Below are 25,394 nucleotides of genomic sequence, written 5' to 3'. Positions count from 1 at the left end.
ATAATAAAATCAATCTTAATTCTGTGGCTTTAAACCTGGGCAATTCTTCTAGTGACCTTGGCTTACGGGCGAATTCGCATGGAACACTATTTCTAAAAGAAACCAAACGTTCAGAAATATGTTTAATTTGAAGAGAATTTAACTTTTGTTTATTAATATTGCGTTTGCATATCGTATCACCTTTCCAAAGCATTAATATTTTTGACCGCTCCTAGACATATAGCATGCATGTAATCAATACTAAAATGATTTACTACATCAAAATTTGGAATATTAAGTATTTCTGTTACTTGGCGTTTATCATTATGATACTGTTGTTGAATTTTACCTACAAAATCTTCATGTATCCATTTTGAACAGTTCAATTTAGGGAAACACACTCACCTCATTAAGTATTTACCTTTAACAGTACATCTGGAACAAGAATAAAAAACAGAATGGGATTTTGTATTAAGTAAAAAACTTTTTGCAGGCTGGTCGCAACAAAATGCATCAACAGTAACTTTTTTATGAACATTAATTACTGTATTATTGTCATTGTACTGTTTAATATTAATTCCATTAGTTATAAGATGTTTTATTTCATCGACAAAATATTTAATTAACGCATTACTATTATCTGGTTTCTTAGTGCCCAAATAAATTCCTATGAGAAATACAGATTGGTTACGCTGTCTGCTTAAATAACCAAGAATAGGCCAAAAACAACTGCCTGAACTTTTCGACAAAGGCAACCCATCTACACCTATAACTAATCTAATTGTATCTTCTAAATAATTAAAATCAATATATTTTTTGATATTATCAGCTACGCCAAAATGGTAATATATTCCTGGACTAACTATTTCAACTTCAACAGGTTTTTCATAAGAAACCCCAGAGTACATTTTGTATAAAGTTCTACAAGAAGCTGGTAAATGTTCAAAACATTTATGTTTTCTTAAAATATTTAAAATATTTAATAACTTATCAAAATTATTGTTAGGTATATTTTGATCTAAGGCCCATTGAACTATATCCTCAATTATATCTCTAGATCTAGTTATTGAGTTTTGATCTTCTTTGATTGGATCAAAATTTGCATCGCTATTCCCTAGCAATAATGATGCAGAAGCAGTATTTAACAATAATTGGTCAACATTACTGGTGGGTAAATCAAAACCAACAGATGGAGTATAATTTGTAGTTGGTTCTATCAAAGGGTTATTAGTTGCAATAGTACAGGTATTATTTAATTCTACGGAGGGTAAAGTAATAAAACCATCATTATGCGACAATGTTTTGATGTAGTTATCCTCGTCTAATAATCTTCTACGTTTGGTAGACTTACTTAAATTATTTCTTCTATGCATTGTAGAATATTATAATGTACGTGTATTAATAAAATTAGGTTCTTAAAAGTTACTCACTTACCAGTAATAGAACAATTTGATGTAGTTATATGTATACATACTAAGTACGTACTATAAGTACGTGATGTAGACGTAGGTAATATATTGAAATATTATTATATATTATAATATATTATATTTGATAACAGCACGTCACAACTAGTGTCACACGTATAGGTATGGTAATTTATTAAGTTACAATTAGTAATGTAATAAATATTATTAAAAAAAACACTTCAAAACAGGCGCGAGTAAACACTAAACAGTATACGCGAACGCGGTGCAAATTTGTAAATGACAAAAATGTTTAATACGCATAACAGTTCATAACCTTAAATATGATGAATGTACGAAATAATTATTATTTTGTAATAAATTACGTAAGCAATATTGTATTCTGTCGAAAATTCGACAAATAATAATATTCGAGTTAAAAATAACCAGCCGTCGAAAACCCTGCAGCCAGGCCAGCCATGTAGGTATACCGATAGCAGCGCTGCGCTACACAAATTCATTTACACCCCACTCCCGCACTCCGTTCGTAAATAACGGACCACGGACGCATAGAGTGTTTATAGTTTTATGCCATAGATAATAAAAGAATACTTAGCCCATCATATCTTATCATACTGCCTAAATGTGGATGAGAGAAAGACTGCCTTTATATAATGCTTCTCACTCTAGCAAAGGGTTTTATTATTATTTTATTGATAAAACCCCTTGTTAAAATAAGAAGCACTATCTATAAAAGCAGTCTGTCTCTCATCCACATTCCGGCACGCAAACCTCTTAAGGTGTGATTCCTATGCGCGCGGCTGTAGTCGCGCGACTATAGTCGCGTCGCGGCGCGACCACCGTTTTCAGCCGCGCGGGCAAGAATGAATTCCTATGAGCGACGAGCACGATGCGACAGTGTGCTCACTGTAGTCCTACCGTATAGTTCTGTCTGGTGTCTTTATTCATTTTCTTAAAAATTTTAAAAAATTTTAAATTAAAGTTAAACTTAAAATTATTTTTTAATTTTACATTCATAAAATAAATTGATTTTAACAAAGTCGATTAGTATACATTTGACATGTCGGTGCCACGTCGCAAAAGACAATTACTAGCATTACTGTGTTTACAAGAGATTGACGAAGAACAAGCAATAATACAGCATCACCTGTCAAAAAAATCAAAACAAACCCATGCAATTTTCAAAGCCAGGGAAAGCGAAGGGTTTTTTAGTATATTAATCGAAAAACATTTATGGGAAGACCAAACGAAGTTTCGAGAGTTCTTCAGATTAAGCTGGGATCAGTTTAACTACGTGTTAAACTTGATAGAGGATGACATAACTTCCAAACCAACTAATAAAATTAAAAAACCAATTAGTCCAGCCGAAAAATTAGCAGTTACATTAAGGTAAATTTGAATGGTCACATATTAGTCGCATATAACCGTAGGTAACTGGTAAATAAGTCGTTCCAAAGTATAAAATATATATTAATATTTTATTAAATAAGTAAATTTTTAATTTTATATAGTATTGTAATAGTTAAAGACTAAATATAAAATAATGTTTTAATATTGATTATAAGCATAATTTATTCAACTCATTTTAAACATATTGTAAAATATAATAACGTTAAATATTTAAAAACTTAGATGTATTAAAATTTAAAAACGATTAAATAGCAATTTAATTCTGGTGAGCTGGTGACTTTCTCAACTTGCAAAATTAAACTGTGTGTAATAAAAATGGTTTATATATTGTATTCATTGTTCTGTGATGGCTCGTCGTAGTTTAAAGTTTGAAGATTGTTGAAGATGTTTGAAGATTGTTCTTCGTGCTGATTTAAAAAGTGTTTGAATGTCATACTTTCTTCAACCGATCCATTATTTTCTGCTTCCAATGAGTTTGATGTTGTAGAATAATTATATGTTGTAATTCCAGACTGGATCGATTGGGAACTAGCTCGACTAGAATACGAAGAATCCACGTATACACTGTTTTGGTTCCTTACTTCTTTTGTTAGTTGATTATTTTCTATCTCTAATTCACTAACTATCCGTAAAATGTCAATTTTTGCCTTTACTTTCAAAGCTGGGGAAAATTGTTTAACAGTCAACGCCATACTTTTGAAAAAAACGTCGATCGGATCTTCATCATCTGTATTAAAAATTTGTTCCATAATTTTTTTCCTTTCGTTATTGCTTTTATTCAGTAACTCAACCAACGAATCATTTCGCTTAACTTTTTTAGATGCACTTTTTGTGGGCGGTAATTTTATTTTTGTCGGTTTAAATGTAGTCTCTTCTGATTCTTCTTGTTCCGTATATTGTTCTTCTTGTATCCTTTGTATTACATGTGGTATTGAAGTACTGTCACTTATATCATCTTCACTATGTTGACTATCATTCAGAACGGTTGAAAGGCTTGACAATCCTCTATAAAAAAAAAAATTATAAATTTCTTTATTGTTTTATATCTATAGATAATAGATATCATTGAAAATAAAAATGTTGTATTCTAATATAATTTAAAAATAATATTTTCCTAGTTTGCTATATAGATATTATAGAATTTATTGCTTACTCTCGTTCATACGATGGTGCGTCTAGAAATGAGAGAACATCCGATAAAGGCCATTTTGATGGTTTGTTTTTAGCTGATGATCCTGTTCCCATCTTCATATTTCTTTTTTTTCGATTGTAGGTATCCTTTATATTCTTCCAACGCTTTTTGCATTCGTTTACTAAACAAAATTAAATACACTTTGTTGTACAAACCTACAATACCTAATATTTCCAAGTTATGACTGTTTTTCAATAATATGTCCAAGTGTTGACAATGTGTATAATCAATTTTACTAAACTAAATTAGGTACCGATTTATATATTTACATAGTTTATTTTTAAGGCGTAAACTTCAAATTATTTATATCATCGATTAACGTTTTAAATATAAAGACGTAATAAGAAATTCTAAATAAGAATTATTTGAATGATTCCTAACTTATAAATACACTTACATAGTTTAGATTTTCGTTTATGTGGCTTTGTGAATGTAAATATAATATATAGGAAATAATAACATAATCATAAACCACTATATGTATAATAATATGTTACTGACGAATTGAAAATAGCTCAAAAATATTTTATCATTGAACACTGTCGGTTTATTCACATTTATTTTTATTTTTAAATGTAGATTCATGGCGACTGGAGAATCTTTCAGATCGTTGGCCTTTGCCTTCCGAATTTCTCAGAGTTATTTAACACGGATTGTAAGAATGGTATTGCAAAGTTTAAGTACTCATCTAACACCTATTTTATTAAAAATGCCAACAAAAGATGATTTAATACAAATATTTGAAGAATTTTGGAGGAGGTGGAATTTTCCAAATTGTGTTGGCGCCATAGACGGCAAACATATTCGAATTTTCGCACCTGGAAAAAGTGGCTCATTATTCTACAGTTATAAAGATTTTTTTTCAATAGTGTTATTAGCAATCGTTGACGCGAATTGTAAATTTATTTTCGTCGACATTGGATCTTACGGCAAGGAAGGGGACAGCGGAATTTTCAATAAATCAAAAATTTCAGAACTTATAAATAAGGGTGAATACTTTCCTTCGTCCACCAAAATCCCAAATTCCGATGTAAGTTTGCCATATGTGCATGTTGGTGACGAAGCTTTCCGTTTGGAATCAAATATGATGCGACCGTACACAAGAGTTGAGTCTCGGAAAGATTATGAGAAAACTGTTTTTAATTATCGTCTTTCACGTGCCCGAAGAACAACAGAAAACAGTTTCGGACTTCTCAGTCAAATTTTTCGAGTTTTTTATACCCTAATATCATTAAAAATAGAAACAGTAGATCACCTCGTTTTAGCAGCATGCTGTCTACACAATTTACTTCGTGATCGTTATTTGGAAAATTCAGAAAAACATTACTATGACTATGACTCAAATGAACCACCACCTACGAATAACATGATACCATTGGCAAGAGTTGGAGGATACGGGAACTTTGAAGGTTTTTATGTTAGGGATGAACTCAAAAAATTCTTCAATAGTCAATAAGGGACTGTACAATGGCAAAATCATCAAGTGAAAAGAACGGATATTACGTAAAAGTATTTTATTAGATGTATAATAATATGTTAGTTTATCAGTCATTATAAGACATAACACTTTATATAAAACATAAATTATAATTAATTTTAATATTTGTACCTATTTTAATACTTAGATATTACATTAATTTGGACTGTAAGTGACTAAAGTATTATGTAGTAGTGAAAAAACTGTGTAGACGTATATAATATCTTAATATATAATATACAAAAACACTTCGTTATATGGTTCCAAACATCACTTTTTTTCTTATCCATTATAATATAATATTATGCACACAAGGTCAACTTTCAAAATGTTTTATTTGACTATATATAAATATTATAATTACCGAAATAATAGTCCAAGCCTTTAATTCACTAGTTAATATATAAAATTAACAAAAAACATAATAAAATAATCAAAGAATATTACAAACGTGATACGTGTGAAATGAAAAGTTACTGTAATAGTAATGTTAAATGTAAAACGTGTTACTAAATAAAACGACCAAATTAATGCCTATTATTATTGTGTATTGAATAAACTAATAAACAAAAATAACGAATAATATGTTTTATAAATAAACCGTGTATTTTGGATAATTAGCCGACAGGGAACGGTCACCAAAGAGCACAGACCAAATATTTAAGGGGAATATACTAGATTATATTATAATGTTATCTGTTTTATATTTGTTATTATGTGATCGTACACTATCTACAAGTTGATCGTTTGTCCATTATTTGTACACAGTATTATTCTTTATTTTCATTTATAAAATATTGTATCGAGATAACGAAGGATTCTTATCTGTAATTTTTATCAGTATTCACTATTTGGTACAATATTACGTCTTGTTTCGGTCTCAGTCACGGTAGATGTATATTTAACGGATGGAATGTAGGAACGAAATGGAACGAAGGAACGAGTAGGAACGTTCGGGTGGAATCGTTCCTAATCGTTCCTCTACTGGACTCGTTCATTTGGAACGATTCGTTCAGGAACGACCCATCACTATTATGTAGTATAAATTAAATATCATATGCATATATAACTACATAAGATTACAAATTATACATAAAATAAGTTTTTAGTATGTACCTGAATTGAATTAGTGCTCAAATATTAAATAATATAACTTTATAGTATAACTTACCATTTTTTTTTAATTCGTTTGATATTTGGTTCCAGACATTTTCTCTAACCACTTGGTCTTTGTACAGTTCATGTTCTGCATTAAATAAAGATGGATGTTTGCTCACCAGTTCAGCAAGCTTTACATCATCTTCTGGCGAAAAACACATTTGCAAAGTCTCGGAAGACATTTTTGTGTTTAATTTAAATAATGATAATTCGTAGGGCGCGACCGCGACTCGACTGCTCCCGGAGCGGCCATCGCCGCGCGGCTGTAGACGCACACTTCGGTCGCGCGGCTCAGTCGCGGTCTTAAGGTACGGTTTCCTAGACGCGACCGGTCGCCGCGATCGGTCGCTATAACCTGTCGTTGGCGCGTGCTGGTTTCCCAGGCGCGACTGGTCGCCGAGACCAGTCTCCGGTGACGTAAAAAAAACTATCAAATTCTATATCTGTAATCAGTATCATTGTGGCTTTCGTGCAGTGAGTGCTAGTGTTTTCAAGTTAAATTTTATATTTATTATGAGTATGAATACAATTATTAACAATAATAAAATTATGTTACTTCTTCTCGAGGAAGAGGAAGAGGACGATGAGTTATTAATCACAACACAATCAGAACAGAGAGAAAAAGTTGATGCACTTTTTCTTAATAGGAAAGCTGAAGGATACTTTGAAATTTTAATAAGTAGACATTTAATAGGAAATGAAACAAAATTTCGCGAGTTTTTACGTGTTAATAAAAACCAATTTGATTTCCTGTTATCACTTGTCGAGGTACAATTAACAAAATTGCCTAGCAACCGAGTGAAGAAACCGATAACAGCCGCAGAAAAATTGGCATTGACATTAAGGTATTTTAATAGTATTTAGATATTTATAGTATTTTTATTTACACTTATCACATTTATTTTAACCACACTAAAAACTGGATGTATCACCATATTTTTATTTTTTATTTTGTAGGTACATGGCAACTGGGGAATCGTTTCGATCACTGGCCTTTGGTTTTCGAGTATGTCATAGCTACATCAGTATAATAATAAAACAGACCTTGTCAGTTTTAAAAGAAAAGTTAGTTCCAGTTTTCTTACCGGATTCATCTCAAATTGATTTTAAAAAAAAGGCTGATGAATTTTCCTATAAGTGGAACTTTCCTAATTGCATACTTGCCATTGATGGTAAACACGTACGTATTCGAAGTCCACACAATTCGGGGTCTCTATACTTTAATTATAAAGATTTTTTTTCAATCGTTCTCTTGGCAATGGTTGATGCAAATTATAAATTCGTCATTGTTGATATTGGCTCTTATGGGAAAGAAGGCGATAGTAGCATTTTTCTTAAATCTCTTATTGGTCAACAAATTTTAAATGGGTCATTTAGATTCCCTGAAGAAAGTTCACTTCCAGGTTCAAACATTGTTGTGCCTCACGTTATTATTGGAGATGAAGCATTTCGCTTGCACCCAAATATAATGAAGCCATATTCTAGAAAATCTAGTATGGGAGATGCCTCTAAAAAAATATTTAATTATAGATTAAGTAGAGCAAGGCGTGTCACTGAAAATGCATTTGGTTTATTGAGCCAAGTATTCCGTGTTTTTTACCAACCAATTAATATTGAAAGTACAACATGTGACAACTTAATATGGGTAGCTTGTTGTTTACACAACATGTTAAGGGATGGATATTTAGAAGACAACAGACAGCCGCATTACGAATATGACTGTGAACAAACTTTGCCAACGGGCAACATGCTGGAATTAAATCGAGTAGGAGGATTTTTTAATATGCAAGGATTTGAAGTGAGGGATCGATTTAAACATTTTTTCAACCATGAAGGAGCATTAAATTGGCAGAACAACACAATATTTTAAATTTATTATTTACTAATACTATTATTTGATTATGATTTCAATGAACTTGTATATTATTTTATTAACAATTTATTAATTTAATTTTACAAAGTTGTGTTTTTTCTAATTATTAAATTATTATTATTACATCATTACTTTAATATTACATTATTAATTATTTTATTATCATTTAAATTAATTATTGTTTATGTTACTCATTGTGAAATTGTACGTCATTTTGTATTCCTAAGTCGCTTGACCTGAAAAAAGAAGTGGAAACTGTTGCTTGTGGTTGAAATAAATCTGGTGAGGTCGTACTTTGATTATCTGGCATACTGTATGCAATTGATGATGGTGAACTAGTACTAGAATATTCATAGTTATTGTAAGTTTGAATAGGCAAAAAAGTACTTGAAGGTGTTGCTGAAATTGCACTATATTTGTCCTCAAGTTCGTTAACCATAATTAATGCCTTTAGTTTGGCTTCTTTTATGGCTGCCTGTGGCAGTTTTTTAACACTTAATGCCAAACTTTTAAAAAATAAATCGATATCATCATCTTTGTGTTTTTCTGCATTTAAGATTAGTTGATTTTGTTCTTCAATTCGTTTAAATGTCCTGTTTCTTTCTTCTGCCCTTTTTGTCACTAACGCTGATAGCTTGTCTACTTTAGACCGTGCACGCTTATCTACTAGGGAACATCCAGGGGAATCTTTATCCTGGAGTGGTAAAACGCCCAAATCTCCATCAATGGCCACATCTTCTTCGACATTGTCTTCCTCGCTCTGTGGTATGATGTTGCAAGTAGAACTAATGAAAATATTTATTATTATTATTAATATTAATATTATTAGGTAGGTATATAAGTATGCTTTTGATACATTTTATTAAAAAAAAATTTGTATAGATACCTCCGTTCGTTTTGAACTGTATTTAGAAAAGATGCACGATCTGCTGAAGGTAAACATTTTTTCGCTGAAGTTGCAGACCCGGTGCCGAGTTTTCTTTTGCAGCGATTGTGTGAATCGCGTATATACTTCCATTTTTTTTTGCAGTCGTCAACTAAAATAATATAAAATACTACATAATAATATTAAAATAATAATAAGTTAGTTGGATACTATACAGACTTAAGATAAGATATTAAAATTGTGCACGTGTCGGTTCTATATTATTACTATATATTATATATATTATATAGATAAGCCATAGTATTTTATCTTATCGGTTCAGTCATTGAAATGACTAAAATATACTATTTATACATATATTATATTATATTACATAATATCTTAGTCCGTAGCAATAATACAACTTTACTATAGACAGTGATTCACAACATTTTTCTAAAATACAAACTACAAAAATATTAAATGAAATGCAGTTATTTTTTTTTCATTACATTTTTATATTCCCTAAAATATTTTGCCGCCCCTGAAACATGGCGCCTCCAGGCATTTGCCTACCCGTGCCCCCCCTAAATACGGGCCTGAGTAAGGTACATATTATTATTATGAATAGTAATAATATTATATTAAGTTAATTTGAAACAAAAACACTTTCCCAAGGCAAAAAATTGTATCTACGCCATTGTATTGTATTAAATTAATCTTATTGCTAGATTATATATTATGTTATAGATAAATATTACATACCAGATTTCCCGATGGTGTTAGCAATATCTAACCAAATACTATCTTTATGTTCTGCATCTTTATATTTGTTGTGTGACAGATCAAACAACTCAACATTTTTTCGAACCAATTCGATGAGTTGTTCTTCTTCTTCTCCCGAAAAATGCAATTTAGCCATATTCATGCACGTGATGATCGAAATTCACTACCCAAAAGTTGGTTTGTGACTAAAAAAAATCGACGGTCGCGCGCATCGGTCGCAATACACTGCTCTCGGACCGGTAGTGTCGCCGGTCGCCACGATAAAGTTCAGTCGCGCGACAACAGTCGTGCGTTGGAAACCAGATAATAGGAATTACATATTAACAGTCGGACGGCGACTGTCGCAGCGACCTGTCTCGGCGACCGGTCGCGTCTAGGAAACCGTACCTTTAGGAATTACCTACATTTAAAAATAGAAAAAGATGTACCCGCGCGGCTGAAAACGGCGGTCGCGCCGCGACGCGACTATAGTCGCGCGACTACAGCCGCGCGCATAGGAATCACACCTTTATACGTTAATATAGGAACAGCCTATACATGTATTATCTATGGTTTATACTCTGCAGTGTGCAGTATATTTTATCAATGTGCTGTCAAAATGTTTAATTATAAAACTGTTCCTCGAACATAAAAAGGTTGAGAGCCACTGCTGTACACAGTCTACGGTCGGACAACAATAATAATATAATATGCACATATTATTATACTATTATATATAAGTTATACAGTCAACTTGCGATATAACGAAATTCGATATAACGAAAATCTTGATATAACGAATAAAACTGCCGGTCCCTTGAAAATATCGCGGTATAACGAACAAATGTAATGTATTTTGGTCCCCTCGATGTAGCGAAGCGTTTTTGATCAAAACTCTCGCGATGTAACGAATTTTTATAAATTTGGAGCTTTCTATTACGAATTTTTAATTTTAATTAAGATAAGATACATGTCTCTAGTGTATAACTCTATGAAAAATATATAAAAATAAGTATGTTGCTATTACCACATACAGTCAACTTTCGATATAACGAATTTTTTTCTCGGTCCCTTGAAATTCTCTTACAGACGATGAGATTTTTGCCAGTTTTAATAACGAAGAAGGTTATGACGAAGAAAATGACGAAGAAGAATCTCCTGAAGACCCCATCGTAAACTCGAAGGAAGCCAAATTAGGTCTTCGCGCCGTCTTAAGTTACTTACAGAGACATGATATTGACGACAATGTGTTTTCTAGCATTTTAAATCTGAACAATACTATTGATAAGGTAAACTCAAGCAGTTGCAAACAATCAAAAATTGGCACTATTAATATAATATTAATGAGCTTTTAATTCAAGTCTAGTATTATGAACATAATTTATAAAATATTTATGTTTTAAAATACACTACTAATAAATTGAAAATTAGACCAACATAATTATTAATTATTTACCTTAAAATAAGATTATATTATTATTGATTGTTGAAATACAGATTAAATGTCAGATAATTTTTATAAGCTACCATAATAAGCCTTATATTCTTGAAAATTAGTTATGTTATGTTACGGTATTAAATAGAGCTTGGATACGAAGGCAGTTTAAACAATAAAATCACTTAAAATGTGAGAGGCAAAAAGAAAAGTATCTGTGGTAAAATGATTAAACGGACATATATTTATTAATCTATATTGATAGGTAGTACCTGTAGGTAGTTTCATCTTTCTTAAGGTCCCCTGCAGCGGTAGTGGTGTCGTTAAATTCTATTGTCTTGGCTTTACCGCCGCGGTGAGCGGTGAAATGTGTCCTGCAGCAATTCACCGCCACCACTGCAGTGTGTGGAGACCTTTCAACTTTAAATTAACTTGCCACACTCAATAAAGTATTAGGTAATATCAAGAAGTATTGCTAATAGTATAACACATTAAAATAATTTTAAACATAACATCGACAATGTGTAATCATCACAATAAAGTCTTATCGATTTGTACAGTTTATACATATATAAAAAATGTCAGACCTATTAAAATTTCAAAATTTTAAAAAGGCATATATAAGTAAAAAAGCAAAAAATAAAAAATTCATCCATTATTAGAAATTAAATTTAACACATTTTGATATAAAAATTATTTTTCTATTATCATAAACAAAGGTATTTGCATTCCAGTCCGAGCCCTAGTAATAAATATTATAATGTTACTTTTTGCGGTGGACATTTTATTTGTATTAACTTTATGTATGTTTTATTTGTTTTAGATGCATTAAGAATCCATCAAAAATACAAAGATAAGATCAATAAAGATATTAATGACCCATTAGCAAACTGGCTCAATCACTCTAAATTTAGGCTTCTGAACAAAGCAGTTGAAAAAAATAACAAACTATAAATTGTGTTCTTTAATAAATATGAATTAATAAATAATAAACAATATATTAGGTACTATAATTGCATTGAAACTTTGTTTTTTTTTAAATCTGCATTCCATTCTATATTAAGGTACTCAAAATAATTAAGTATATTTCTTAGTCATTACTTATAATTATTGTAACTGGTGTTATTGAAGTATTATTGAATGATATTTGATTTTTGTTTAAAAACAATACATTTTTATTAATTGTATTTATTGACAGAAGTTATTTTATAATTAATACATTCGATCTATTAATTAATAAACATATTTAAATACAAAAACTACAAGACAGTATATATGGTATAAGCTATATAAATTTGAAATAATATTTTAATAAATTTGTTACAAACTCATGAAAATGTTCTGAAGACTTTTAAACACTAATATTAGAATATATTATAGGTGTAATATTTTGAGAATGTTAAACATATAGCTTTATTGTAACATTTAAAAGGCGGACAAAAAAGGACGACACAAAATTATTATAACATTCCAGTGATATTAGTAACACTAAGTTGAAATTTTATTAGAACATTACACGTTATATTTCAAATGTTTTTGAAACTTCTCTAAACTTTATTTTGTTGTCTGGGTTTATACACAAAGTTTTATAAAAAATATTAAATGTATCATTTCTACTAAAAATAGTAAAACAGAATTAAAAGGAAATTATTCAATTAATCATTTAAATAGCTTATTCAATTCGATTATGAAGTTTGAAAATAATGGTGATTACATTAAAATAACAACTAAAGATTATTTTTCATTTGATAAAGATTTAAATTTAAGTTTAGGAGTGATTGATACATTACATACACATTATGGAGACAATTCATCATTAAATAATAACAACAAAATACTAGAAGTACATTGTAATATAATTGAAGAATCTATTACACATAATATTGATGAGGTATCTCATTATGATGAACTTTTATTTTTATTTCAATATAATTCTAATAGTGCTTTGAAAAAAACCTCTTAAAATTATATATAGACCAGTGAGTAAAAATCGGATTCAAAAAATAGAAATTTATATTTTAGATTTGAAAGGTAATATTGTTAATTTTGATGAAGAATTTATTGGTGTTCTTGATCTAATCAAAAAATAAATATGAAAAGTTTTTTTTCAAGATAAAATATCTTGAAAAATTAAAGTATGGAACGATTTTTTTATAAAATGTCATCAACTATTCCTCAGTAGTATATATTTGTATGTTCACAGCCAGCTTTTCCACGGTAAAAATTTTTTTTCAAGTGGGAATGTCCCCCTTGGAGCACTCAGATTTACCGTGTAACACATTTCACACTGATTGTTAGTAAATTTTACCTCGAAAAAATGTACTGTATTTCATTTTTACTCATGTTGGTTACACTGATTTTTTTAATAATGATAAAAACATTATTTATTATTTACAATAATTTTAAGTTATAAGCTGATTGCTGATTATTTTTTCATATTCAGTTACTAATGATCCATCGTTCACTCAAGTCGTGTCTCATTTTTCTTTATTTTCTCAAAGTTTTATTAAATTGTATAAGCTATTTAATTTCTTCAAAAATGAATTTTCAAAAATGCGCAAACGATGTCCAGTCATTGGTCGATCAAATACGATTCAATTCAACGCCAGCGTATCCAGAATTCTCTGCATTTGTATCTAGGTTACGATCTTTTAAAAGTTTTCCTTCAAATACCGGCCAGAATAAGTACAAGCTCTCAGAATGTGGATTTTACTATATCAATCTCGATGACGCAGTTCAATGTCATTGGTGTGGAGTAATTCTACATAGTTTTGAAATCGATGATAATTGTTTTATAGAACATACCCGATTCTCACCAAAATGTTTATATGTATTATTAATGAAAGGTAATCAGTTTGTTCAAAAAGTCTTAAGTAAATATTGTAAAACCGAAGTTATTTGTAATTGTGAAACCGGTTCGTACGACACCATTTGTTAAATCATGTTTTTTTTTATATAATATACTGTTTATAATATTTGCTGTATTGAATAAAAAAAAAAAATAAAAAAAAAATTGAATGTTTTATCTTAAATGTTTTATTATTCGATTTAATATCTCGTGGACGTATAGCCTAGCGGGTTAGTGCGTATATAATAATTTAAAATGTTTTTCAGGTATCAGGTTAGTAAGTATATGTAAATTCCCTCTCTAGTATGCACTAATTGGCTAACAGTTAGCCCTGTAATGTTCACATTTTTTGCATTTTTTTTTTTATCCGAGTTTTTAGTATATAATATGACTGCAAAGGAAAAAACTAACAGTCCAATGTATAACTCCTAACAGTTATATCCTACTTTTTATTGTGTACTTTTTTAGCAAAAAAAAAACTTCATTATGAGTCCACCAATAATTGTCTGTAAGTCTACATTCGACATCCGAGCTTTTAACAAGAAAAGTATTACAGTTGGATTACTAATTAATAAGCAGATTTCAATTATTTTATTATTAGAATGTAAACTTTCAAAGAAAATTATTACATTAAGTTTAGAAGAATGGTTCACACTGATGTCTGAATCTAATTACAATTCAATTATTAATAACCTAAATACCAGGGTGAGGCGTGTAAAGATTACCGATTCCTTTTCATATTCAATTAATGTTAAACAGAGTTCAATTACCCTACATCTAAACGAGGAATATATTACCTTGACACACGTAGATTTGTACCGGCTTCGTCAATTACAGAATTTGATTGATTTGTATGTGGTAGACAAGCAAAAACGTTTAGCAAATTATCAAATTACTTTCAACACTGCATATGACCTAATTAAAAATGATGTCCGTGGTCTGCCATCCACTTGCCAAAGGAACGAATTTACCAACCAATATATTCAAAACTATGATTTTAATTATTATAATCATTTACAGAACGATGACACATCATTTTTATATGAAACATTACAATTTCATTTTAACACATTGTCCGATATGATTTTACAAGATCTAATAATATAAAATATATAAATATGTTTAATAATTATTTATTTAAAAAATAAAAACTTTTTTATTCAATAATAAACTTGCTTTTTTTTCTTAAATTACATGTTACCTTTAATCATAAAGAATAGTTTTAATGCGTTTTAGTTTCAAATTTTATGTTTTCAGTAAATAAGTAGATTAAATTTTGATAGTACTGAATTGATAGCAATGTTTCAATTAGAAATTTTTTTCTCAGACATACTATATAGTTTATAGGTTTATGTTTTCCAAGACCTTTGAGTATTGAACAAATAAAAACATACATGTATAATAATATTTTGTTTTATTAAATGAAACTCATTTTTCCGTATAATAATCAAACAACCGTCTTGCTTTTAATAGTTTGACGCTTTGGATCGGTTAGTAATTTATCAAATATAATTTGCATTGTCTCATTAAGACCAGTATGAAGTGTTTGATCTTTTGATTCGTCGGTCGTGTACAATCTAACAGTAGCTTCACTGAACTTCCATCTATTACAACAAATTATTTTATTTAAAAACAAAAGAAGTAAATAAAATCAGTAAAAAAAACAGATTCAGCAATAGTTTTTAAATTTAAACCAATGTATTTACCTGTCCTTTACTGGTACATTCTCGATGTTAGTAACCTTATAATGACTTAGCACCCAAAGATCCTTTCCTTTTTCTTCAAAAGGCGTCTTTATTGTCACAACGCCATCTCCTTGTCTGAATGTTAGCGAATTAAATACTTCAACATCAAAATCTTTTGATCTCAAGCGTTCGCTGATATTATCTCTGTATGATGCATTCTATAAAAAAAAAAATAAATAAATAATTTATGCTATCATTAGGAAAAAATATTATTTTTATTACCATTTTATTCTGCTTCTTTTTCATAGGTTTTTTAATACTTGTTTTTTCTGCAGAACGTTTTGATCCAGGTTTTGTTTTTGAAAAAGACGGTCTTATATCAATTGATTCGCTAAAATGTTCATTCTGTGAAACATAAAACATAGTATATTATTTTTTACTGTTTTTTTTTCCATTATATATTTTTTCTATGTCCCAAGAATTATACCCAAAGCGTTGAGTAATGTTACGACACACTTCCAATATACTATGTTATAATCAGTCATTTAATATTATTTTAAGAATTATAACCATAGCGTTGAGTGGTGTTACGACCGGCCTCCAATTTGGTATGGTTATAAGATATTTACTAAGTAGTTACTAACCTCTGAATCAGTTGAAGCAATTGTACGGTACGACATTTTATTTTGGTAGTATTTCTGTTGAACTGAGCTTCTTGTCCTGGGATGAAATCTTGAAGACTGGTGAATATTAGAGAATTCCCTCTGTCTTTTATACACAGATTTTTACCACTACTTCAATAATTAAGTATACAAATGGTCATAGCGTTACATTATAGAAACCTGCTAAAACATGAACATTCAGGTACAACAGCAAAATCACATTACATGACTTTAAATTGACGCTAACATAACCTATCCCAGCCAAATGTTTATGACATTCACCTTTTACCATGGTCAATACCCTCCTTGAATAAATTTCTACAATAACCTTACCTTAGATGGGTGCTGAAACATGTTCATATACAACAGCAAATTACATTACATGAATTTAAAATATTACAAACAGGATTTAAAATAAATTAGAATGTATACATTCATTTTCAAAAACCAATTACATTATATGAATTTTAATTGTTGCTAACATAACCTGTCCAGCCAAATGTTTTCACATTTACTAAATGTCAATGCTTAGAATGTATACATTCATTCTCAAAAACCAATTATATTATATGAATCTAAATTGCTGCTAATATAACCTGCTCAGTCAAATGTTTTCACATTTACTTAATGTCAATGCCATTATAATATTAAAACAGGATGTAAAATAAGTTGAAATGTTTAAATCCATCACAAAAAAATTCTAATGAGAGAAGAGAGGGTTATTTTCGGGTATAAAACCCAGAATTTCTTAGCTTATCGTCATCAGTTCAAGTAACAGCAGTTCCAAGAGCAGCCAGCAGCAGAACAGTCTTCTTCGCCAAAACAACAGCCAGCCAGCAGTTTACCAAACATCTTCAACAGCCAGTCAAAAGATTGTCAAAACAACTCTAACAAATAGACCAGCCATCATACTTAGAAAAAGTACCTCAATTTCTACAAGCTATGTAAGTACTATTTTTTTGTATTGTTTTTTATTAAATTTAACATCATACTTCTTTTTTTTAAAAAATAAAATAGAATAATAACAATTTATTGTTGTAATGATAATACAGTTTTATAATATTACTATGGGTATTGAGTGTTTAGACTTAAAGATTTTTTTTCATAGATTATTTAAAATAAAAACATTAAAATAGAAGTAGTTGAAAGACGGTTTCTCAACTCTCACTTTTAGTCACTACTATAATATAAGCTACTGGCAACTGGCAGCTTAAGCGTAGGTATAGTTAGTATAGCATGTTGAATAGTAGAAAACGCTATACTTGCGCCTTATAGTACAATAATATAAATTATATTTACTAATATTATTATCCACCCCAGGCCAAAATATCGCTTTTCCAAATAGGTAATTTTTTGTTCTTAAAATATTATTACTAAAAGGTTTTTATAAAGGATAACGAATAACAACCTAGATGGCTAGGTAGGTATATTATAATATGTATATGTATTCAATCAGTTACTATTATCATCTAACCAAAACCAAGTCAAAGAATTTCAACTGACGTATCATAACTTAAATATTGTATTAAAAAAAGCCATTCAAAAAGGAGATTATTCATCTTCTCTAACACAATACCAGCTAGTATTTAGGTATATTGAAAATATTCTAAATATAATATGATCAATGATATAGGTATGATTTTTAATTGCAGCATATAAATACATAGTACCTAAATGGTTATTGTTATATCTAGCTACAACACTACCTTATGTTGGAAGGGTTAAGTTTTAAAGATAATTTTAAAAATAATTAAACTGTATGTACCTAATACCTATACTTACAATAAAAACGTAAAGCTCATCGCATATATTACATTTACATTTTATAATTAATATGATTAAACCATTTTTCCATTTTTAATGACTAAATAACTAATACCTAGGTACCGTTGAGTATATTATATTTCATTTATCTACATACTAAAGTACTCAATACTAATATACTAACAACAAAACATTCTTGACACGCTCACAAATTTCATATTTATTTGTTAATTTTTGTACCTATAGTGTTGATTGGTTAATATTTGTAATTATTTTTTATTTAATAATAAATACCAAAAATAAGTTTGTATTAATTTATTTGTTCATAGAAATTAATTAAAACAAAAATAGTTTTAATTTAGGTATAGAATAAAAATAACATCTCAAACTTTAATCATATAGAAGTAAAAACAATTAAATTTAACAAAATATGTTATAGAACAAAAAACCGAAAATAATAATTATTAAAAATCACCGCTTTAACTACTTATGATATTAATAAATGTATACGTTTTTTAGGAATTTTAATTTGTAGTAGGTATTATGTCTAGTGAAAGAACTAAGAGACGTAGGATCAGGGAGGAGGTTGATTTTATTTTATATGAAACAGAAAGTTATACTAATAGTAACAGTCATTTTGAAAATAAGAGTACATCAGATTCTGTTGCAGAACTAGTACTAACAGAGGGTGCCGTTCAATTACCAGCTAATACTTCAGAAAAGTATTCAAATAGAAATGAAAAAAATACTGACTCTCTTGAAACATCAGATGAAACATTATCTATTCATAATGATATTAATAATTATTATCATGATGAACAACTTCCTATAGTGCATACTGACCTATGCTCAGAAATTAAATGTAAATTAGCTGAATGGGCAGTTAATTTTAATATACCACAAAATGCAGTAAATGGACTGTTACCTATTTTTAAAAGTATACCTGGCCTTGCAGAAATTCCGAAAGATGCAAGAACAATATTAAACATTAGAGCCATGGATTCTACTGAAAGTATCCATGCTGTCGATCCAGGGTTTTATCATCATTTTGGTTTAGGTTTGGCTCTAAAACAACATTTTAAGTATAGTCCAATAGATAATATTGAAGTCATTTGAAGTCGTGATTGGAATTGACGGATTACCCTTAGCCAAAAGTAGTAGTAGTCAATTATGGCCTATTCTTGGTTATGTACGCCCACTAAAGAATAAAGTTTTTCCTATCGGCATATATTGGGGTTATGAAAAACCAAAAGATTCAAATGAATTTTTAAGAACATTTGTCGATGAATCCAAAATATTGACCAATTGTGGTATAACTATTGATGGTATTACTAAACAAGTTCAAATAGACGGTTTTAGCTTGGATGCTCCAGCAAAAAGTTTTATTTTAAAGATAAAGGGTCATTCTGGATTTGATTCTTGTACCCGCTGTACAGTAGAAGGGGAGTACTTAAAAAACAGAACTTGTTTTCCTTATTCTTCTGCTATGATAAAACGTTTTCACATTGATTATATTAATAGAAACTATGAAGAACATCATGTTGAAAATTCAATTTCTATATTGGAAGAATTGCCTATTAATATTATTAGCTCATTTGGTCTCGATTACATGCATTTGACCTGTCTTGGTATTATGCGCAAATTATTACATTTATGGATTGCCAAAGGTCCTTTAAATGTAAGATTACCAAGCTCAGTATCCAAGCAATTATCTTCATCACTTTTGTCATTAAGACCCTTCATACCATGTGAATTTTCCCGAAAACCAAGAGGATTAAATGATTTAAATCGATTTAAAGCTACCGAATTACGACAAATATTAGTTTATACGGGTCAAGTTGTTTTTAAAAATATTTTAAATAACAATTGCTATAAACACTTTATGGCATTAAGTATAGCTATGAATATTTTATTAACTAGCAACATGGGCAACTATGTAAAATATGCTCAAAATTTATTATACTACTTTGTTCAAACTTTTGAAATTTTATATGGAAAACATTTTATGTCTTTTAATGTTCATGGGCTAGTTCATATTAGTGATGACTATGAAAGATTTGGACCTTTAGATAACATTGCAGCTTTTCCATCCGAGAATTATTTAAAAAGTTTAAAAAAAATTATACGTAAACACGACAAACCACTTCAACAAATTATAAGGCGATGTAATGAAAGACATTTTATTAAGGGAAAAATATCTGAACAACATTTGAAAAACTGTGAACAATTAAAACATAAACACACTGATGGACCACTTTTAGAAAATCTTATAGGATTTCAATATAAAAAGTTATACTTAAAAAATATTAAAATTAAAGTTGGAAACAATGCTGACTCGTTTATATTAAATGATTCTAATGATATAATAAAAGTTGAAAATACAGTAAGCTTACATAAGACAAATGAAATTGTTATTATTGGAAAAGTATTTGAAATTAAAAAAGCTTTTTATGAAAAGCCTATTCCATCAATTGTATTAAACATTTATGAAGTTAATAACCTGTCGCTAACTCATAAATACTGGTCTTATAATTGTATTAAATATAAAATTATGTTATTGGAATTGAATGGACAAAATATAGCCATTCCAATTATTCATGATATTGATGGACAGTAATTAATATTTTTTTTTTAAGGTGAATATAGCAAAACTATTTAAATACTCTGATTTTTAGAAACTAGTAATATATATTTTAAAATACAAAACTTATCACTAAGTAATCAACTAAAAATTATAATAAAATTACCTTACCCTAACATATAATTTTTTTCATAAAATGGTGGCTAAGTTGACTTGAATATTAGGTAACAGATCTAATATTGAACTATACTGTCTCAAATAATGTGGGTATATATATTATAATGCCTTTGTTAAACAATTCACTTATTTTACTAAAATATATTTAAATAATTTTTTTTAATTATTAAGCGTATACCTAACTAGTATTTTTAGTAGTGTTGTGAATAAATGTTTAAATGTAAATTTATATTCATATTTCAGATTTGTAAATATTGTATATTATATTTTTAATTTATCATGCCGTGGACTATTGTATGTTTTGAAGAGGAAAACTGCGTCGAAATAGTGCCTGATTATTGGTTTAAAAATGGTTGTTGTGCGTGGCCAAAAAAGAGTATAAAAAATTATAAAAAATTTGTTGATCGCCATATTGAACCTAATGAAATAGATTTTGACTATTTCAAGGCAAGGTCCATGTCTCACAATATTGGTAAGGACTATAACCAATTATTTACCTCGTTTCACTGTTTTAATGTTAATATTATTATTTTAGTTAGTTTACATGATGCACGGGCAAAACTAAAAATTGCTGAAGAAACATCAGAATTATCTACTTTTGAAAATGAAAAGTCAACTCGAAGTGAACGGCACCGTCAACCTGATTACTCTTATAACATTAAACATAAAGAAAAAACTAAGATGCCAAAGCAGTCAAGAAATAGAAATTTTAATGATTCTGAAGGAATTTCTATTGAAGATCCTCCTGTACTCAACAGTAGTGACGGTAATACATTTTTTTATATTTTTATTTGCTTCATAAATGTTTGATTAATTTATAGTTTGGTGGAAAAGTTAGTGACTGAATATGTGTTATATAATATTTTCAATGAGCAAAATCCTCAGTATAGAAAAAAATTAATTTTTTAATTTGTCTAAAGATTTGTTATTTATATTTTATAATTTATAGTGGTACCTTATAATGAAGATAATTTTAGTGACTATGATGACAGTGATGCAGACAAAAATTTATTCCTGATAATTATAAAAAAAATCATCATTCAGGTATAAAATTAAATGCATGATACTTTACTTTTATGTATTTTCATATAAAATTATATCATTCGTTTTTATTCTTCTAAAATAAACTGGTTGTGGGTTTATACTAAAGCTAAGACATTTCTTACCTGCAAGGATGTAATATATATAATTTTACTACTACTTATTCTAAATAAACAAAATTTGGGCATTGAATATTTTTCTGTTATATCTAATAATAAAAAGTGTCCTTGAAATTAAGATGGTTGTAGAATTTATGGATTGTTGCAATTATACTACTTGTTAGAACATGTAATTTATGTTTTTTTTTAGTTCTATTAGTATGTTGTTTATATTATTAAATAGTGAATAAAAAGTTATAATTAAAATAATTTGTTTTAATTTATTATAGGTGATGTATTAGATGATGATAATGTATTAAATTCTCCATCAGGGAAATGGAATGTATCTAAAATAGATAATAATACCATGATAGTTGGAACCAGTAAAAAAAGACTTGATTTTACTAATACACATACACCCAAATCATCAATTAAAAAATCACCAAATTATTCGCCAAGTCTAAGAAAACTAAAAAAAGGTAAGAATTACTTATTAAAATATAATATAAACATTTTATTAAATTGTCCATGTTATTCAATTTAGTAACAAAGAGTCTTTTTTATATGGTTCTATTTCAAGTTCCATCTAACTCAACATCAGACTTTGAAATTATTACAAATGAAGAGAGACGAGACGGAAACTCCAAATCACTATTATCTTTGCCTAATAGTAATAGTAAAAAAATTAGAAATAACGGATACTTTGAATCACATTTGTCATCTCTCACATTAACTAATATTTTTAATTTAAAATATATTTATGATAAAGTGTATTTATATTCTAGTTTTTAAATAATAATCTAACCTTAGTGATAAAGTTCCTTTAATTTGCTTCTGAAATTTTAAACTGTTAAATTATTAATATACATAATTAATATTATGTTTAGTACCCTTCAAGTTATTTTGTTTATTGTGAATTAAATAATATTTCTAATTTTACAGGTGAAAATAATATGAATAAAAATGACTCAAATTCTGAAACAGGAAACAATTACTCGACACTTATAGGTAAACAATATCTTATATCTATAAACATTCTATCGTCTATTTTTCTTCATAATAGTATATTATAACACCTATATATCCTAATATGTTAATATTTATTATATGTCTATCATTGTATTTATTATATTATATTATAATATTATGTTTATCTAATTATGTTACTAATTATCATACTTTGTAGACGTTGTAAATCAACTGGTACGCTCAACTGGAAATCTTAAATATGAAATAAGAGAACTGAGTAAAAAAATTGACTCTTCAGAAAACATCATGATGAATTATATTGCAGACAATTATCATTCTATTCCACGTTCCAACAATGCAGATAATAATTACATAGAAGATGATGTGTATTGCTTTCCATTAACAACAATTGAAGAATTAAACACTTTTGAAGAAAAGCTGTCTTCTGACAATATATTTTGTAAAAAAATGGTAAAAAATAGATTATAATATTATAATAGCAGTAAATAATGTTCTTAAATTCTTATTTCAATAATTGTATTTATTGATAACATATTTATGTAGTTTAATATTAATATATAAAATATGTACTAATATGCCGGATTGCATAAACAATTAATAAACTTAAGTTGAAAATCAATAGTTAGCTAATATGGTTCCTTAAAACTGATGTAGTACATTACATTTTAGTGAGCCTCAAATTAATCAATTTTTTGTACAACCCGGCATGAAATTCTCAATGCATGTAAAGAAATTTAAATAAATTATATACCTACATAAAATATTTATTTTCTCATATTGAATAATACAGATCAGTGAATTGTCAAGATTAGAAAGATCAACTATTTCAGAAACAACTAGACAAATCATGTCTAAAATCTTTCATGACAATTTGCTTACACAGTTCTCGTACCAAGGCCAAAAGAAAAAACGAGTGTTCTCTATACTGAAAACATGCCTATTATATTTAGTAAGAATTCCATTGGTTATCTTAATAATTGAACTAATTATAATTAATCAATTTCAGGTACTATAAGAAGTATTAGAAAATATAACAATTGTCCAGAGATAGATGTATTGAAGCCAATGAAAGTGTATATGGCTAATGCTAAAAGCCGGGAAGATGGAAAACAAAAAAAAATCAATGACAATCAGGAACCGCAATTATCTACATAATAAAAATGATAAAAAATAAAATTGAAATAATTTTATTTACAAAATGCATAACAGATTTTATGTATTATTATAACAGTATATTAAATAATATTTTATAGGTACATAATATTAATAAAGATGACAATTATTTTAAACATTTTTGACTATCTTCTTATTCTATAAAATCACAAGAAAAACAGCTGATCTATAGGGAATTCATGGAGGATCTCATGGTTGAAAAAATTAAACACCGCTCCGTTTCCCCAGTCCGCCAGACCAATCCCGTCGATTCCCTATAGCGCGACCAATCGCGTACCTTCGCGGCGGCGGCGGCGGACGGTTTTTAAACGTTTTCGAAAAATGTTATGCTTTTTACGCTGTTTTTCGACTTAGACATTTTCACATATAGTTCGTTTCTTTTAAAAGCCGCGTGGTTTGTACGCGATATCGGTCCATAGCCATCGCAATCGACGCCAGCGTAGGTCGTTATTATCGCTTTTCGTTTCGTCTTTTCAATTGCCGTTTGTGCTCTATTTGTTAAGTTTATTTCTTTTGAACCCCGTGAATATGCGGTTTGTACACTTAGAAATTCGCGTTCACGAAATGTCAGTCGGTCTTCGTTCCAACGCACAAGTGCACAATAAATATATACTGTTTTTTTTGTTTTGTTTTTGATTCAATAAATATTGCATTATGTGATTGTAGACGTATTATTTGGTCCTTAATAACGTAGCTGGTATATTGCTTAACGTAAACACAATTAAATATATTATTCAAGCATACATAATAACGGTCAGATAAGTGAATAAAATACAATTAAAGTTTAAACCATG

The 25,394-nt window shown here is 28.8% G+C and overlaps 5 protein-coding genes across 5 annotated transcripts; 2 read left to right on the top strand and 3 right to left on the bottom strand.

Annotated features, from left to right (window-relative positions):
- Positions 1-3,136: 3,136 nt before the first annotated feature.
- On the bottom strand, positions 3,137-6,825 carry LOC132933156 (uncharacterized). The gene is made up of 3 exons (XM_060999476.1): positions 6,657-6,825; positions 3,970-4,129; positions 3,137-3,821 (listed from the first exon to the last, which is right to left on the bottom strand). The coding sequence occupies exons 1-3, from the start codon at positions 6,823-6,825 to the stop codon at positions 3,137-3,139; spliced, it is 1,014 nt and encodes a 337-aa protein (XP_060855459.1).
- A 312-nt stretch (positions 6,826-7,137) lies between these two features.
- Positions 7,138-8,609, top strand: LOC132937243 (uncharacterized). Its single transcript, XM_061004078.1, has 2 exons — positions 7,138-7,488; positions 7,601-8,609. The coding sequence occupies exons 1-2, from the start codon at positions 7,157-7,159 to the stop codon at positions 8,511-8,513; spliced, it is 1,245 nt and encodes a 414-aa protein (XP_060860061.1). The 5' UTR covers positions 7,138-7,156; the 3' UTR covers positions 8,514-8,609.
- Positions 8,610-8,614: 5 nt separating this feature from the next.
- LOC132937244 (uncharacterized) lies at positions 8,615-10,304 on the bottom strand. The gene is made up of 3 exons (XM_061004079.1): positions 10,147-10,304; positions 9,403-9,553; positions 8,615-9,301 (listed from the first exon to the last, which is right to left on the bottom strand). The coding sequence occupies exons 1-3, from the start codon at positions 10,301-10,303 to the stop codon at positions 8,704-8,706; spliced, it is 906 nt and encodes a 301-aa protein (XP_060860062.1). The 5' UTR covers position 10,304; the 3' UTR covers positions 8,615-8,703.
- A 5,522-nt stretch (positions 10,305-15,826) lies between these two features.
- On the bottom strand, positions 15,827-16,420 carry LOC132933155 (uncharacterized). The gene is made up of 3 exons (XM_060999475.1): positions 16,410-16,420; positions 16,136-16,318; positions 15,827-16,033 (listed from the first exon to the last, which is right to left on the bottom strand). Exons 1-3 carry the CDS (start codon positions 16,418-16,420, stop codon positions 15,877-15,879), a joined length of 351 nt encoding a protein of 116 aa, XP_060855458.1. The 3' UTR covers positions 15,827-15,876.
- Positions 16,421-21,577: 5,157 nt separating this feature from the next.
- LOC132933154 (uncharacterized) lies at positions 21,578-24,582 on the top strand. Its single transcript, XM_060999474.1, has 8 exons — positions 21,578-21,770; positions 21,834-22,064; positions 22,728-22,916; positions 23,018-23,165; positions 23,378-23,445; positions 23,624-23,877; positions 24,218-24,362; positions 24,434-24,582. Exons 1-8 carry the CDS (start codon positions 21,578-21,580, stop codon positions 24,580-24,582), a joined length of 1,377 nt encoding a protein of 458 aa, XP_060855457.1.
- Positions 24,583-25,394: the final 812 nt, after the last annotated feature.

Source organism: Metopolophium dirhodum, chromosome 1, assembly GCF_019925205.1.
Source record: "Metopolophium dirhodum isolate CAU chromosome 1, ASM1992520v1, whole genome shotgun sequence".
Classification (NCBI taxonomy): Eukaryota; Metazoa; Arthropoda; class Insecta; order Hemiptera; family Aphididae; genus Metopolophium; species Metopolophium dirhodum.
Note: the sequence above shows the minus strand (reverse complement) of the source record. Positions and strands in the feature narration are given on the sequence as shown.

What these genes read in the sequence shown, in the direction of transcription:
- LOC132933156 (XM_060999476.1), bottom strand. Translation starts at nt 6,825, where the DNA reads ATGTCTTCCGAGACTTTGCAAATGTGTTTTTCGCCAGAAGATGATGTA. An exon ending in AAACGAATTAAAAAAAAATG is followed by an intron (nt 4,130 to 6,656) that starts GTAAGTTATACT and finishes AATTTTGTTTAG; the next exon opens with TAAACGAATGCAAAAAGCGT. An exon ending in GCACCATCGTATGAACGAGA is followed by an intron (nt 3,822 to 3,969) that starts GTAAGCAATAAA and finishes TTTTTTTTATAG; the next exon opens with AGGATTGTCAAGCCTTTCAA.
- LOC132937243 (XM_061004078.1), top strand. Translation starts at nt 7,157, where the DNA reads ATGAGTATGAATACAATTATTAACAATAATAAAATTATGTTACTTCTT. An exon ending in AAATTGGCATTGACATTAAG is followed by an intron (nt 7,489 to 7,600) that starts GTATTTTAATAG and finishes TTTATTTTGTAG; the next exon opens with GTACATGGCAACTGGGGAAT.
- LOC132937244 (XM_061004079.1), bottom strand. Translation starts at nt 10,303, where the DNA reads ATGGCTAAATTGCATTTTTCGGGAGAAGAAGAAGAACAACTCATCGAA. An exon ending in TAACACCATCGGGAAATCTG is followed by an intron (nt 9,554 to 10,146) that starts GTATGTAATATT and finishes ATATTATTTTAG; the next exon opens with TTGACGACTGCAAAAAAAAA. An exon ending in ACAGTTCAAAACGAACGGAG is followed by an intron (nt 9,302 to 9,402) that starts GTATCTATACAA and finishes TATTTTCATTAG; the next exon opens with TTCTACTTGCAACATCATAC.
- LOC132933155 (XM_060999475.1), bottom strand. An exon ending in AATGTACCAGTAAAGGACAG is followed by an intron (nt 16,034 to 16,135) that starts GTAAATACATTG and finishes TTGTTGTAATAG; the next exon opens with ATGGAAGTTCAGTGAAGCTA.
- LOC132933154 (XM_060999474.1), top strand. Translation starts at nt 21,578, where the DNA reads ATGCCGTGGACTATTGTATGTTTTGAAGAGGAAAACTGCGTCGAAATA. An exon ending in CAATTACTCGACACTTATAG is followed by an intron (nt 23,446 to 23,623) that starts GTAAACAATATC and finishes CATACTTTGTAG; the next exon opens with ACGTTGTAAATCAACTGGTA. An exon ending in GTTCTCTATACTGAAAACAT is followed by an intron (nt 24,363 to 24,433) that starts GCCTATTATATT and finishes AATCAATTTCAG; the next exon opens with GTACTATAAGAAGTATTAGA.